Source organism: Loxodonta africana, chromosome 12 (assembly GCF_030014295.1).
Source record: "Loxodonta africana isolate mLoxAfr1 chromosome 12, mLoxAfr1.hap2, whole genome shotgun sequence".
NCBI classification, from domain to species: Eukaryota; Metazoa; Chordata; class Mammalia; order Proboscidea; family Elephantidae; genus Loxodonta; species Loxodonta africana.
Window position 1 is genome coordinate 85351915 of NC_087353.1, and position 14075 is coordinate 85365989.

The 14075-nt window shown below is 56.2% G+C and overlaps 2 protein-coding genes across 5 annotated transcripts; one reads left to right on the forward strand and one right to left on the reverse strand.

Annotated features, from left to right (window-relative positions):
• The first annotated feature begins 807 nt into the window (after positions 1–807).
• Positions 808–5781, forward strand: DOC2A (double C2 domain alpha). Its single transcript, XM_003418843.3, has 10 exons — positions 808–1683; positions 2078–2157; positions 2344–2418; positions 2546–2655; positions 4328–4454; positions 4543–4602; positions 4680–4843; positions 4950–5031; positions 5120–5216; positions 5309–5781. The coding sequence occupies exons 1-10, from the start codon at positions 1362–1364 to the stop codon at positions 5452–5454; spliced, it is 1263 nt and encodes a 420-aa protein (XP_003418891.2). The 5' UTR covers positions 808–1361; the 3' UTR covers positions 5455–5781.
• INO80E (INO80 complex subunit E) lies at positions 3757–14056 on the reverse strand. Of its 4 annotated transcripts, none has more exons than XM_010598503.3 (8): positions 13795–14056; positions 13563–13633; positions 13308–13360; positions 11188–11266; positions 10980–11091; positions 10446–10583; positions 7024–7116; positions 6364–6474 (listed from the first exon to the last, which is right to left on the reverse strand). In XM_010598503.3, exons 1-7 carry the CDS (start codon positions 13873–13875, stop codon positions 7045–7047), a joined length of 606 nt encoding a protein of 201 aa, XP_010596805.1. In that variant the 5' UTR covers positions 13876–14056; the 3' UTR covers positions 6364–6474; positions 7024–7044. The 4 variants fall into 4 exon arrangements, with proteins under 4 accessions (XP_003418892.3, XP_010596803.2, XP_010596805.1 ...); XM_023558915.2 differs by having other exon boundaries at positions 10446–10580; positions 13795–14055; XM_003418844.4 differs by lacking the exon at positions 7024–7116 and having other exon boundaries at positions 3757–6474; positions 10446–10580.
• Between the last annotated feature and the right edge of the window lie 19 nt (positions 14057–14075).

The following is a 14075-nucleotide window of genomic DNA, read 5'->3' on the forward strand; positions in this document are numbered from 1 at the left end:
AGGGCCAGAGGCCCTCTTTCCTCCTCCTTGCTCTCTCTGCGGGGGAGGGGCGTGAGAATGCACGGGATGGGGGGGAGGAGCCGGCGTCGCCAAGGCAACTAGGCGGGTGGTCTGGTCCCGGAGACCCGCGAGCGACGGAAGGAAGAAGCGAGGGAGGGAGGCAGGATGGGCTTAGCGCGAGGGCCGGGGTCTCCTGGGAGGAGTTGGGAAACACCAGGCAATTCTCACTGTTGGTTCTTGGTGGCGCAGGGAGCCCGTGTGTTTGCGACTGTGTGTCTGCGAAGTTCTCCGGGTGAGTGTGCCAGTGCGTGTCTGGGTTTGTGCATGTGTGTTGAGCGTGCGCACGTGGGCATAGGCGTGTGTGCGCGGGAGTGTCCATGCAAGATGTGTGTGCCGGCCCATGTGCACATGTGTGTGCCAGCCTGCGTGCTCATGAATGTGGTGCGCTCGTGTGCGCTCCTCAGTGTACCCGGGCGGGCGGGCTGCCCAGGCGGGGTGGAGAGGCCCGCCCCCTCCCCGGCCGCCGGCCGTCCCTCCCCACCCCCCGCCGCCTGCGCCTGCTGCATCCTCCCTCCACCTCGCTCACCCCCTCCTCCCCGCACTTTCTTCTGGTCTCCCTCCCTCTCGGCTCACGCAGCCGGACTCGCGCTCTTCTTCTCGTTGGCCGCCCTGGAAAGCGCCGGCCGCCACCGCCCAGCCTGCACCCGCGGGCCTCCCCAGTGCTCGGGCACCTGTTGGACGCACAGAGACAGGTGCAGGGGGCTGGGCTGGCGGGGGCTTGAGGGTGAGGGTGAGTGTGTGTGTTAGCCTGTGTGTGTCTGCGGGGGTGTTCCGCTCTCTATCGGCTGTGATTTCTGGCTTCCTGGGGAGCCAAGCTCAAGGGGAAGCATCTGAGGCAGGGGTCCCCACCTTGGCTGAAGGGAGCGACCAGGCAGGCAGGCAGGCAGGCACATCCTGGGGTTGAACGGAGAGACAGTGAGCCGTGAGAGTCGAGAGGGGTGGGCCTGGTGCAGAGGGCTGGACGGAGCCTCCAAGGACAGAGGAGGGGGCCTATGGGGCGCTTACTGGGAGGGCAGGACCCAGGCCAGACAGAAGCCCAGAATGAGGGGCAGGAACTGGGAAGACGGACAAAGGGACAATTTAGAAGTAAGTGAGCAAAACTGAGGTGGAACCAGGATTTATTCTGGGGGTTAGTAGGGTGGCAGCCCAGCCCCTGTGGGGCAAGGCTTGAGATCTGGAGGGCCCAGGCCTCTTGCCTGCCCACCAGCTGGCAGAGGCCACCCTATCCCTGGACACCCAGGAAAGGAGGCCAGTGAGGGCCCTCCAGGTGGACAGGGCTGCCTCAGCAGCAGACGGCAGGTATGAGGAATCAGCCCTGGGCTCATGTTGTCTTCCCACTCCCCCAGCAGGGGTGCTGCATGAGGGGCCGCAGGGGTGACCGCATGACCATCAACATCCAGGAGCACATGGCCATCAATGTGTGCCCTGGGCCCATCCGGCCTATCCGCCAGATCTCAGACTACTTCCCCCGGCGGGGACCAGGACCCGAAGGGGGTGGTGGAGGCTTCCGGGAGGCCCCTGCTGGTCTGGCCCCCCTGGCCCTGGCCCCCCCTGTGGCCCTCCTTGGGGCTACCACTCCCGAGGATGGAGCTGAGGTGGACAGCTATGACTCTGATGATACGAGTGAGTTTGGGGGCTTAAAGAGCCCAGGGTGCTAATGGGGGCCTCCAGGCTTGTGGGGAGAGGATTGGGCCCTGTGGGGTGCATGTGCAGGGCGGTGGGGAGGCGGCGGCCACTGCTTCCACGGCGGCAGTGTGGAGATTAATGTCTCAGCATGGCTCAATATTAAATATTTCTGCTGAGACACTCAGCCACCCACACAGCCCTAGTTGTGGCCGAGGCAGGGACCCAGACGGACAGACACACACACACAAACATGCCCACTCATTTTCTTGCACACATGCTCCTGGGCTGATAGACACATGAATATACCTTCACAGCCATCACACCTGCCCACCTGGTACGTCTCACACACCTGTCTTGACACACTGACTCACATCTTTCCCCTCTTCTCCAGCTGCCTTAGGCATGTTGGAGTTTGACCTTCTTTATGACCAGGCCTCCTGCACGCTGCACTGTAGCATCCTCAGGGCCAAGGTGGGCACTCCCTGCTCCCCAAGCCCTAGCAAGGGTGGGTTTCCATCCTTCCTTCCCTTCCCCAGTCGTGACCCCTACCCTTTCCTTCCCCGCCCCCTTCCTGGCTGTCCACACCTCAAGAACCCAGCTCTGCAGAGGGAGGGAGGGGCTGACACCCACAGTCCTCTTTCCACCCCTCCTCCCCAGGGCCTCAAGCCCATGGATTTTAATGGCCTGGCCGATCCCTATGTCAAGCTGCACCTACTGCCTGGAGCCTGCAAGGTAAGGGCCTCCTCCGTCCTCCAGCATGGCCCAGCCTTTGGGTCTGTCCTAGACCCCTGCAGCTCCTGCCTTCAGCCTCTGGCCATCTGGGAACAGGGATTTAGAGCCCTTCGTCTCCACACCCCAGGCCAATAAGCTCAAAACCAAGACTCAGAGGAACACACTGAATCCCGTGTGGAACGAGGACCTGACGTACCGTGGGATCACAGACGATGACATCACCCACAAGGTGCTCAGGTGAGGGCTCCATCCTCCCTGTTCCCAAGCCAGTTGACACTGTAACCCTCTTTGGTGGGTCGTCTCCCTACCTCTCGTTCAGCCCCTACCTCTTTGTTGCGTGAGAACATTCAATGTCTCCTATTCCCTTTGGCAGCAGGCCAAAAGGTTTCCCTGGAATTACTGCTCCTCTGACACAGGGCTGCCCCCTTCCCACCGGCCAGTTGCCTTACTCCTGACCTTTGTGTCTTCTGCCTAGAAAGCGCCACCCTCCCCTCCATGCCAGCTGAACTTGCATGCATCATGTGAGGGTCAGCTCAAGCTCGGTCTCCTCTCTGGTCATGAAGACCCCTTCTCAGAGCGCTGACTTAAGGCAGACCTCTGCAGCTGCCCATCCTGCTCCCTGCAGCCCCCTGAAATCTCTAAGGAGTGAAGTCTCCGGGGGCAGAGAGCTTCCTCCATCACCCAAGGAGGTAGAGCCGTGGGGAGCATCTCCTCAGGCCAGTGAAGGCGGCAGAACCCCAGCAGGCGTAGGCTGGGACCTCACCCCTTGGTTCACCCTATCTGGGCAATAAGGAGCCATGCGAGGTTTGCAGCAGGGAAGGGGCATGGTCAGTGCTGTGTCTTAGCGATCGTGTTGGTGGTGATGGAGGTGGCGATGTGGCGTGGAGGTAGATTGGAAGGGAGGACAGAGGCAGACACCAGAAAGGTTGGCACAGATTCCAGACGAGAGAGGATGAGGCCTGAAAAGAACTGACATATTACTGAGCGCTTACTGGTGCCCCACCTGGCCACACATTTTTACCTTTGTTTCACCTGCTCCTCAGATAGTTTTAGGTGGGGATAGAGGATTACGAAGATTAAGTGACTTCCGGAGATGGGAGTTGAAGATTAGGGAGGTTAAGTGACTTGCTCAAGGTCACACAGGTAGCTAGTAAGTGGCAGAGCTGGGATTTGGACCCCGCCCCCCATTACATGATGGAGCCCTAGTGGCACAGTGGGTTAGAAGCTCAGCTGGTAACCAAAAGGTTGGCAGTTCAAATCCACCAGCTGCTCCTTGGAAGCCCTATGGGGCAGTTCTACTCTGTCCTATAGAATCGCAGTGAGTCGGAATTGACTCAATTGCAAGTTTTTTGGGTTTTTTTTTTTTTGCTACATTACACAGCTGCTCAACAGAGTGGTCACAATAAAAGGAAGCACAAGGGCTGTAGAAGGGGATGGACAAAAATAAAAGCAATACTTTTTCCCTCTTGGGGCTCCTGGTCTCTCCTGGGAGGGCTCACTGTTCTATGGAGAGGACAGCAGTGCCAGAGGACAAGGCCCTTCTAGCTCTTCCATCCCGAATGAATCTGTGACCCCTTTCATCAATGCAGGCTGCAGGCTCCGTGGGATCCTGCCCCCAGGCCCTGAATGAAGGGGGTTTCCTGGAGGAGCTGACCAGGGCCTGATGGACCAAGGGCAGCCCAAAGGGGAGGGACGGAGATACAGGGGCAAATTGTCCTTCTCAAGCCCCCAGGCCTGGTGCTCGCTGTGCAGCCCTTGTGAGGAAGCCCATTTTACAGCTGCCATGTGGTGCATTTAGGGCAGAGCTGGGACCAGCCTGGGCTTCTCAGGGCAGCCCGAGGGCCTTTCTCCCACACTGCTGCAGGGCTCAGGTAGCCCCGGGGGCCCTGACCCTGCAGTTCCCCGCCAGGATCTCCGTCTGTGATGAGGACAAGCTGAGCCACAACGAGTACATCGGGGAGACCCGCGTGCCCCTCCGCCGCCTCAAGCCTTCCCAGAAGAAGCACTTTAATATCTGTCTTGAACGCCAGGTCCCGGTCTGTGGGGAAGAGGGGGGTTGCAGAGATGCCAAGGGGTGGGGGCGCTGGGAAGGCCCAGTGTCCAGCATCTTCTCTTTGCCCTCAGTTGGCCTCACCCTCTTCCATGTCGGCGGCACTGAGAGGCATCTCCTGTTACCTGAAGGAGGTGAGGCACCTCAGAGACCACGTGTGGGGGGGTGGGTAGCGGAGGGCCCCGGTGAGCCCTGTCCTGCCCCCCTGCAGCTGGAGCAGGCGCAGCAGGGATCGGGGCTGCTAGAGGAGCGTGGCCGTATCCTGCTGAGTCTCAGCTACAGCTCCTGGCGCCGGGGGCTGCTGGTGGGCATTGTGCGCTGTGCCCACCTGGCTGCCATGGATGTCAACGGCTACTCAGACCCCTACGTCAAGACGTGAGCCCTTGCCCTGCCCTGAGGCCACCCTCTCCTCCCTGGGAAGCCTGACCCCTGCCCCATCCGCTGGAAGCTGGGCCCTCCCTCACAGCTCCCCCTCACCCAGGTACCTGAGGCCAGATGTGGATAAGAAATCCAAGCATAAAACGTGTGTGAAGAAGAAGACCCTAAACCCAGAGTTCAATGAGGTAAGTGGGGCAGGGGCCAGAAAATGAGGTGCGTGGGGGGCAGAGAGGGCCAGGGCCTGATGGAAGGTGTGGCTTGCCTTTTCCCCAGGAGTTTTTCTATGAGATAGAGCTCTCTGCTCTGGCTACCAAGACTCTGGAGGTCACAGTGTGGGACTACGACATTGGCAAATCCAACGACTTCATTGGTGAGGGGAGGAACCCAGCTGGGTGGTGCTGATGAAGGGCCTTCTGGCAGTAAGCTGGGCCCTGATGTTGCCTGCCTCTACCTGCTCCCCAGGTGGCGTGTCACTGGGGCCAGGCGCCCGGGGGGAGGCCAGGAAACACTGGGGCGACTGCCTGCAGCAGCCGGACAGAGTCCTGGAGCGCTGGCACACCTTGACAAGTGAGCTGCCCCCGGCAGCCGGGGCTCTCCCCTCAGCCTGAGCATAGCTGCTCCCAATACTTGGCTGGGCGGCCCAGCAGAGCCCTTGGGGCTGCGTCCAGCACCCGACCTTTGCACGAGTGTGTTGCACGTTTACACGGGGTGGGGTGTGCCTGCCCGGCACTTTCTGTCTTACTTTGTGAGAATCTCCGTGACCTGTGGGCCTGTCTTCCTTTGAGGGACTGTGGAGATCTATATTCACATATGCAAACTTCCTCCTGCCTGACTCGCTATGATACGCAAATATGCAAGCCACCCCTCCTGGCACCTGTGCAGGAGGAGTCCTGCCAGTGCCCCCTGCCCTGAGGCCCGCTGCCCACTCCTCCCTCCTGCCTCTCCAGGCTGCCTGTCCCCTTCCCAATAGGGAGGAGGTCAGATTAGGGGAGGCTTAGAGGAAGAGGAGCTTTCCAAAAAAGAAAGGACAAAAAAAAAAACAAAGAAGAGCCACCCCTTTAATACAGTCTTCATTATAACACTTAGCCCTGGAAGCTGCCCTCTTCTGGGTGGCCGCCACAAGGTCTCTGCCTGCCCAAGAGGTGGCAGGTGCTCCCAGGCCACTCGTTTAAATAAATAACTGTCCCCCCGGATGGGGCCGGGGTGTGAGGACAGGGGGCCCTGCCAGCCCTGCTCAGGGCCTACGTTCCCAGGGGACATTTCTGCATGTTTACGCCTTTTCTGACTGTGTCAGTGGCCGAAGCATGGCAACTGGGTGTCAATAAATGTCTCTGAGGAAGCTGGGGGCTCATGTGTGCTAGCACAGTGGGGGGCCGGGGGACCATGGGCAGGGCACAGGTGCCAGGTCACTCCGGGATGTCGATCACCAGGTCATCATCCCCATCCAGGGCGTCATCGCCGCTGCCAGCGTCACTGAACATCTGCCGAGGGACGGTGCTCAGGATGGTGTGGGGGGGCATCTTGGGAGGGGGCAGTGGGGCCAGGGCTGCCCCCACCCCAGCCCCAGCACCTCGACCTGGAAAGGTCAGCGGCCCTCCCACAGGGCAGTCGGGGGTTCCCACCGCCATCTGCAGCAGGGGGAAGAAACACAGGGAGGGCTTGTCAGGGGGGGTCTGGGACTCCCAGGAGGTTGGGTACTGCCCCCTAAGGCAGTTCTGGGGGACAGGAAAGGGGACAAAGGCTCATTTTAGGGGTAGTGGATACCACTGGCTGGCCACCACTGGACTCGGGGACTGCCCCCACCTCAACTCCTTCAGCGTCCCCAACCAGCAAGTGCCTGGGGGTGAGGGGTGGTGATGGAGGTGTTGATGAGGGTGAGGGAGGTCTTACAGGAAACCGGGAGGGAAAGGCTGGCCCTGCACTCCCCAGGGAGGCCCCTTGGCTGCCCCGGTAACAGCAGTGGAGGGCCAGCCTGCTAGGACCCTCAGATACCGCCTGCCACCACTGGTTCCTGGCCCTCCTCCTCCTACAGGACTGACTGGCTTGGTGGAGGGTATCACAGGCTGCCTAAGCCCCCCTCCCCCTCCTTCTGAGGAGTCTACCTCTTCTATCTCGGAGGGCCCCTCCTCGGGATCCCCGTAGCCACTGGCCTAGGCCAGGCCCTCCTCTCAGCTCACCTGTGCTATGGTACCAGCCTCCTAACTGGACTCCCTGCCTTCAGCCTCTCCCAGCTCCAGCTCCTCCTCCACACTGCAGCCAGAGTGATCTCTCTAAAACACAAACCTGCGCATGTCATTCCCCCTCCAGGGCCCTCTGCTCCTCGCTGCTCTCTGCTCTTGGGACGGGCAGGCGGCAGACCTGAGCACAGGCCGGTCCCTCTACCTGGAGGGCCCTTCTCTATTTGTCAAAGTCCTGCTTTGTCCTGAGGCTGGAAAGTGTTCTCTGTCCTGCCCAACCATCTGTCCCCCTCCCCTGCCAGGTCAGTCTGAAGCCTCCCCATCCAGCCCTCATGCTTTGCCTGCAGGTACAAACCCTCCTGTCCTTAGCGCCTAGGACATGCCATGTGACTTCTGTTCATGATCTCTGACCCTCATGCCCACCCGGGGTGGGGGGGGAGATGATCTGTCAGAGGAGGAAACTGAAGCTTAGAAGGGGGGGTGCCAGGGAACAGGCATGCTGGGTCCCCACTGGGCCACATCCAGTCAGGCGAAACACTTATGGGTGGTCTTCACAGTGGTCCTTCTGGTTGTCTTAGCACACTCAGCCTTCATGGTCTACTCTTTGCTTCCCAAGGAGCTTCCCACCTCACTGATGTTCCTGAGGTACGATGGGGGTCACAGTGGGGTTTTCCCTCAGAGGTGGTGCCTCAGGGTTCAGGAGCCTGCCCGGAGGCCCACTTCTGACCAGCCCCCTTGTACCCATTACCAAGCACTCATGGACACATGAGAGCAGACACACAACTGAGAAGGACAGCTGCGTGAGGACTATCCCCCTCCTCTGGCCACCACCTCCCTATCCCCACCTCACTCCCTGGCCCTACCCTTGCTTGGACTTACTCAACGGCCTTCTCATGGATCTTCAGCATGACTGACAGTAGCTAATACTTATCTCTGGCTTACTAGGAACTAAGCACTGGACTAAGTGTTTTTCTCCCCTTAGTACATTTTATCCTCACAATGACCCCACCTGAAACAGAGGAAAGCTGAGGTTCAGAGAGTTAGATGACATGCCCAAGGTCACAAAGTGAGTGAGTAGAGGAGCTGGGATTCAAACTCAGGTCTGTCTAAGGCCCTGGCTCTGAGCCAACCTGCTCAGTTTTCCACAGCTTTCCTTCCTTTGCTTAGTGTTGCTACCTCCAATCTCTTCACACCAAGTCACTCAGAAATTTCCAGGGGCTCCCACTGCCTTTTACCATAGCATGCAAACTCTGATTCTGGGTTTTGAGCCCTTCTATGACCTGACCCATCCTATCTTTCTAAGCTTGTTCGCTCTTTTCACTCCTGCTTCAGCCCAAACACACACTTCTGCTGTGTCTCTGTCTTCATGTCTGCTATTCCCTCAGCCTGGAATATCCAATTCTGCTTACCCTGCACTCAAATGTCACTTCTCTGAGGTTTTCCCTGATTTATCCCCTTCTCCTACGCACAGCAATTGATGTGGGCCCCTCTCCCAACCAACGTTTTCTCTCACGTGTCAGAGCTTAGCTCCCTGACATTTCTCTACTTCAGAACTCAGCACCAACCAGAAGGCCTCAAACTCCCTGTGCCCATGCCACTTCACACCTACGCCCACCTACTCCAGGCCTCACTGACGCCCCACTTTCTCTGCCACCCTGCCCTTCAGGCCAGAAGCAAATACCCTGCTAAGTAGAGCAAAGGGCCAGTATTCTCACTCCTATCTTTCATGCTCAAAAGATTAAGTCACAGAAAACCAAGGTCACACAGGGAGTAAGTAGCAGGGCTGGGATTCGAACTCCAGAATCCACACTCCTAACAACACAAATGTGGCTTCCCATTTCACTTCTGGCTCCAGAGCCTGAGTCTACAACCCACCCAACTTGAGAGCTGCCTAGCCTGGTCCCTTTTCAACTTTGATTCATGGCTGGGCACAGAGCCTTCTGTGTCTTTGGTGGCTCCTCTCATCTCTCCTGAGGCTCAGTGCTCAGACCTCTTCTCTTCTCCAGCCACACTCTGCCCTCAATGATCGCATCTGTCTCCATGCTGATGACTTCGAAATATATATCCCCCTGAATCCCAGGTGCCCATATCCAGCTTCTAGTTGACCTTTCCAGAAAGCATCTCAACATGTCCAGAGCCAAATTCCTCATCTTCCCTCTAAAACCTGCTCCTCCCATCTTCCCCCACCACATCTCAGGAGAACGTAACTACTCTTCTTCAGTCGCTCAGGCTAAAAATCCAAGTCAGCCTTGACTCCTTTTTCTTACAACCCACAACTGGTCTTTTAGGAAATTCTGCAGTGTATCCTTTAAAACATCCACAAGCCACTTGGAGCTTTCCCACAGTTCCTTGGTTTACAGCTGTAGCCTCCTCCTCATTGGTACCCCTGCTTCTACCCTGCAGTCCTAGCCCTACCCCTACCCCTCACCCAACATGGTCTCTACACAACAGTCTCAGAAATTCTGTTACAGTGCAAGTAAGTGAGATCAAATCCCTCCTCTGCTCCACCTTTCCAATGGTTTCCCATTTCACTTACAGGACAAGCCAAGGTCTTTACAAGCGCTGTGAGGGCCACCACAACCTTGCCCCTCGGTTACTAATCTGGCCTGAACAAACCACACATGTGCTTTCCTCGGGGCCTTTGCACTGGTTGCTCCCTCTGACTGAAATACTTCCCAGAGAGCCACGTGGCTTGTTCTCATTTCCTTTAAACCTCCAAATCAAGTAACATTCCAGATCACCCAATCTTAAATGTCAGCCCACACCCACCCTGGGTGCTCCCCACCCCTTTGACTTAAGCCTATTTTTCCCCACTGCTACCTAGCTGTTTACTTTTTGCCTATCTTGCCAGAAAGTGAGCTCCATGAGGCCAGGGACTTCTGCCTGCTGTTCACTATTGCATCTGCAGCACCTAGAACAGTGCATAGCACACAGTAGCGCTCAAAAAACACTCGTTGATTCAATGTAGTTTAATCATTCACTTTACGGATGCAGAACTGGAGACCTGGAGAGTCAAAGAGACCTACTCAAGGTCACATGCTTTTTAACTGGTAGAAACTTGACTGGGTTCTACCCTATAACTCTTTCCTTCCTCTGGGCCGCCTGGCATTACAGGACATCCCCGATATGTGAAAACCAAGCCTCGCTGCTGGCCACACTGCAGCACTATGAGAGCTGGACCCCAGGCACCCTCACTCTGAGTTCCTAAGGCTGGTTCTGCCCCTGATTTGTCTCTACACTGAGCTGTTGGCCAGGACCTCTCTAAGCCACCCCTCAGAGCCTAGCCCTGGCCTGGGCCCCAGCAGCCCCAAATCAGTCATCCGAAGTTCCTGGACAGGCCTCCAGCCCCTGTCCTGAGCCTCCCTTGGATGGCTGTCCTCTGGCCGTCCTGGCCCCTCCCTGGCCTCCCCAAATCAGGGTACCTTCAGTTTCCGGGGCAGGCGAGGCCGTTTCTGCCGCGTGGGCCTCAGGGGGCTGGGCTCCCTCAGGGGGCTGGGTTCGGGCAGCTGCAGGGCCAGGTAGTCAGAAGGGAATGGGGGGTAGGAAGGGGAGGCCAGCTGCTGTGGCGGGAGTGGAGGGATGGACATGGGAGATGGAGTGGATTGGGGTGGGGGGTGAAGGGGAGAAATGCAAACAGAGGGAGAATGGAAAAACAAAAGAGATGGCTGATGAGTGTGGCTCCCCCTGGCTCCTGAGAGAAGAGGAGGGGACACCAGTAGGACTTTGTCCTGGGGTCTGCTCTCCTCAGTCATGTCTGTGCCCCATTCCTACACCAGAGAGAGAGGAAGCGGGCAGCCCCGACTCACCCTCCAAAGGGTGCTTGCTGGCCACACCCAGAAAGATATCCCCATAGCTGGGCTGGCTTCACCCTGAAGCCTGGCCCCTCTGCCCAGATGATACCCGTCTTATTCCCAGGCACCCTAAGTCATCACTTCCCAACCTTGACCCCAACTCACCGAGCTCAGGTATGGGGAGGGGGCCCCAGAGGCCTGAAGGGGAAACCCTGTTGAAGGAGGCAGGGAGAGGCTGGACGGGGAGGGGGTACCCCCCAGCGGAGGGCTTCTCTTCCTGGAGAAAGGACAGGGAGGAGAATCAGAGGCAGCTAGGAAGCCAGGTGTCCCACCCCCTACCCTCCCCCAGAATGGAACGCTGGCTTCTTCTCACCTCTTGGGGGCTGGAGTGTCTGACAACTTGGGTGTCCCCTCTGTCTCGCTGTTATCTGAAGACGCAGTGGCATCTGAGTCTGTGAGTGGGGAGGGCTGGTTTACTGAGGAGTGGGGGTTCTAGTCTACCCAGAGGGGTGTAACCTCAGCTCTACGGAAAACCAGGGGAATCTGACTCCTCAAAATGTGCCCCTGTGCCATTCTGGGGAGGTCCCCAGCTTCTTAAAACATCCTTCACTTCCTACTTCCTGTCCATGATGGCACGTTTGTCAAACACTATGTGTCAGGCTCTATGCTGGATGCTTTACATTCACCATCTCTGCTTAACTTGGAAACTATCCGAGAAGGAAGTGAAGGGTATCACCTCCACTTTCTGGAGAGGTCACTGACGCTCAGAAAGTACTGTGTGGGGCCGGGGCTGGTTCAACCAGGTCTGTGACTCCCTGACCACTTTATACCACTCTTTATTTGCCTCTAAACTCCCTTCAGCTCCCGCCCTCGCCTCACTCCTAATATCTAAGCTTTCTTGTTTTTCCTCTCCAATCTCTCCTTCCTTTATCACTCTCCCCCATTCCAACCACCACAAGGTCAGGCTGCTACTACGTTAAAATTGCCTGCTAAGCAGTCTCACACTATCCACTCCGACCCCAGGATGACCTGAAATGTAAACATGATCACATCTCTCCTGGTTATGTTCCCCGCTGTCTGCAAGTACTTGAAACAAACCAAACCAAGCCAAACCCACTGCCTCGGGTCGATTCTGACTTGACTCGTAGCGACCCTATAGAACAGAGTAGAACCGTCTCACAAGATTTCCGAGGCTGTCCATCTTTATGGAAGCAGACTGCCACAACTTTCTCCCACGGAGTGCCTGCTGGGTTAGCAACTAAGTGCTTGGACTGCTGCACCACCAAGATTCCTGATTTTACCTACTATCCTTTTAAAACACATAAATGAACGGGCAGCGCGTGTTCTGATAAAACATTATTTACAAAAGCGAGCAGCACAGGTGGCAAGAGTTTGCTGATTCCTACTCTCAGCCCATGTTTATAAGCACTGTGAAGACAGGTGATTGTGACACGGCTTAGGAAGGCCCCACAGTGGAACAAGGCCACAAATGCCCACCTTATGGGCTTTTTCAAACTGTGGTTCTCAACCCATTCACGGGTCATGAAATCAACTTAATGGTTTGCAAAATGCATTAAAAGGAAAAGAAAAAAAAAATCTAAAAAGTACCAGAATGAACTACACGTAGCACTCTACACACAGTTTCATTGTTTTGCGTGCATGTGGACACTTGACCTTAAAGCGTGTCAGCCCTTGTTTTCCTCTATGCCTGGCTTGTTCTTGCCTCAGGCCATCTGTATCTGTTATTCCTTCTTCTTGGAAAGCTCTCACTCATATCCTCACTGGACTAATTTCTTCTTATAATCTAGATCCCAGCTCAAATGTTACCTCCTAAAAAAGACCTTTCTTGATCACTCTACGGAGCCCTTGCCTGTTATGTACTTTTGAACAGTCTACAAGCTAAAACAGCTTTTACCTTTTTATATGCTTGGAAAAAAAGTTAAAAAAAAAACTCACATGTAAAAATTACATGGCATTCAAATTTCAGTGTCCATAAACAAAGTCCTATTGAAATACAGCCACGGTTATTTTTCACACATTGTCCATGGCTGTTTTTACACTACGATAGCAAGCTGAGTAGTTGTGACAGAGCTTGTAAACCTCACAAAGTTTGTCAGTCCCTGCTCTAGGCTGATTACTACCACATAACTCTATTTTACTTCTTTCAATACCCTTACTACTATCTAAAATTGTAGCTTATTTCTCTGTTTACTCATTACTCATTTTTCTATTTACTAGAATATGAATGGCAAGAGGCCAACAGCTTTGTTCATCTTGGTTATTGCTATATTCCTTGTTCCAACCACAGTGTCTGAAAACATGGCAAATACTCAAAAAATACTTGAGTAAAAGAATGGTAGGTAGGGGTGGAAGGCAAGCAAAAGGAACCGTTGGAGGCTGCACAAGCCTCCAGAGCCTAAAAGGAGTGGCTCAGGAAGCTTGCTGGAGTGCCAAAAACTATGTTCTCCATCAATTTCTCATGACCTTGCTCACCAGAAGAGTCTTCATCCACGTTCTCGTACTGCAGAAGTCGGTCAAGAAGGAAACTGAGGGAAGGGACGGAGAGAACAAGAGTGTTTATTCTCATCTCAGCGATGCTCTCCTGGGCCCTCTAGCCTCCTAGCCGGTCCTCCGGATCCTTGGAACAGCTTCGAGGCAGGCATTAGGCATTTGCGGCACTATTCCAGGTTGGGGCCCGAAAGGAGATCCACAGGAGCCACCTGACCACCCTCCTCCAACGTGCCTCACCTCTTGTCCCGGGACACCTTCAGCAATTTTCTCTGCGCCTTCCTGAGCTCCTCCTGGAAGCACTCGTGTTCCTGCACCGCGGGGCAAGGTGGGCGCTGAGCCAACGGCCGTCCGAAAAGGGCCCCAGAGACTAGCGACAAGCTCTCCCCAGCCCCTTTACACATGGGTAAACTGAGGTCTTCTCAGTGCCAGGCCTCCTCACCACCCGCAACCTCTCCGCCCCAGCACTCACGTAGATGAGAAACTTCAGCTTCCGCTTCAGGTTCCGATATTTCTTTTTGTAGTCCACCTCGCCTTCCGCTGGCCCGTTCATGACCTGACGCGGGAGCAGAGCCCCGGCGTCTGTAGTCCCGCTACCCCGAGCCGGCTCTACACGACCTCGACTTCCGGAGACTCTGCAAGCCTCTGCCCGCTGGGACTACAACTCCCGCGGCACCCCGCGCCCACGGAGCGTTTGCCCACCGATTGCCCTCATGGGAAATGTCGGGAGAGGAACGTTGCTTCGGGTAGCTA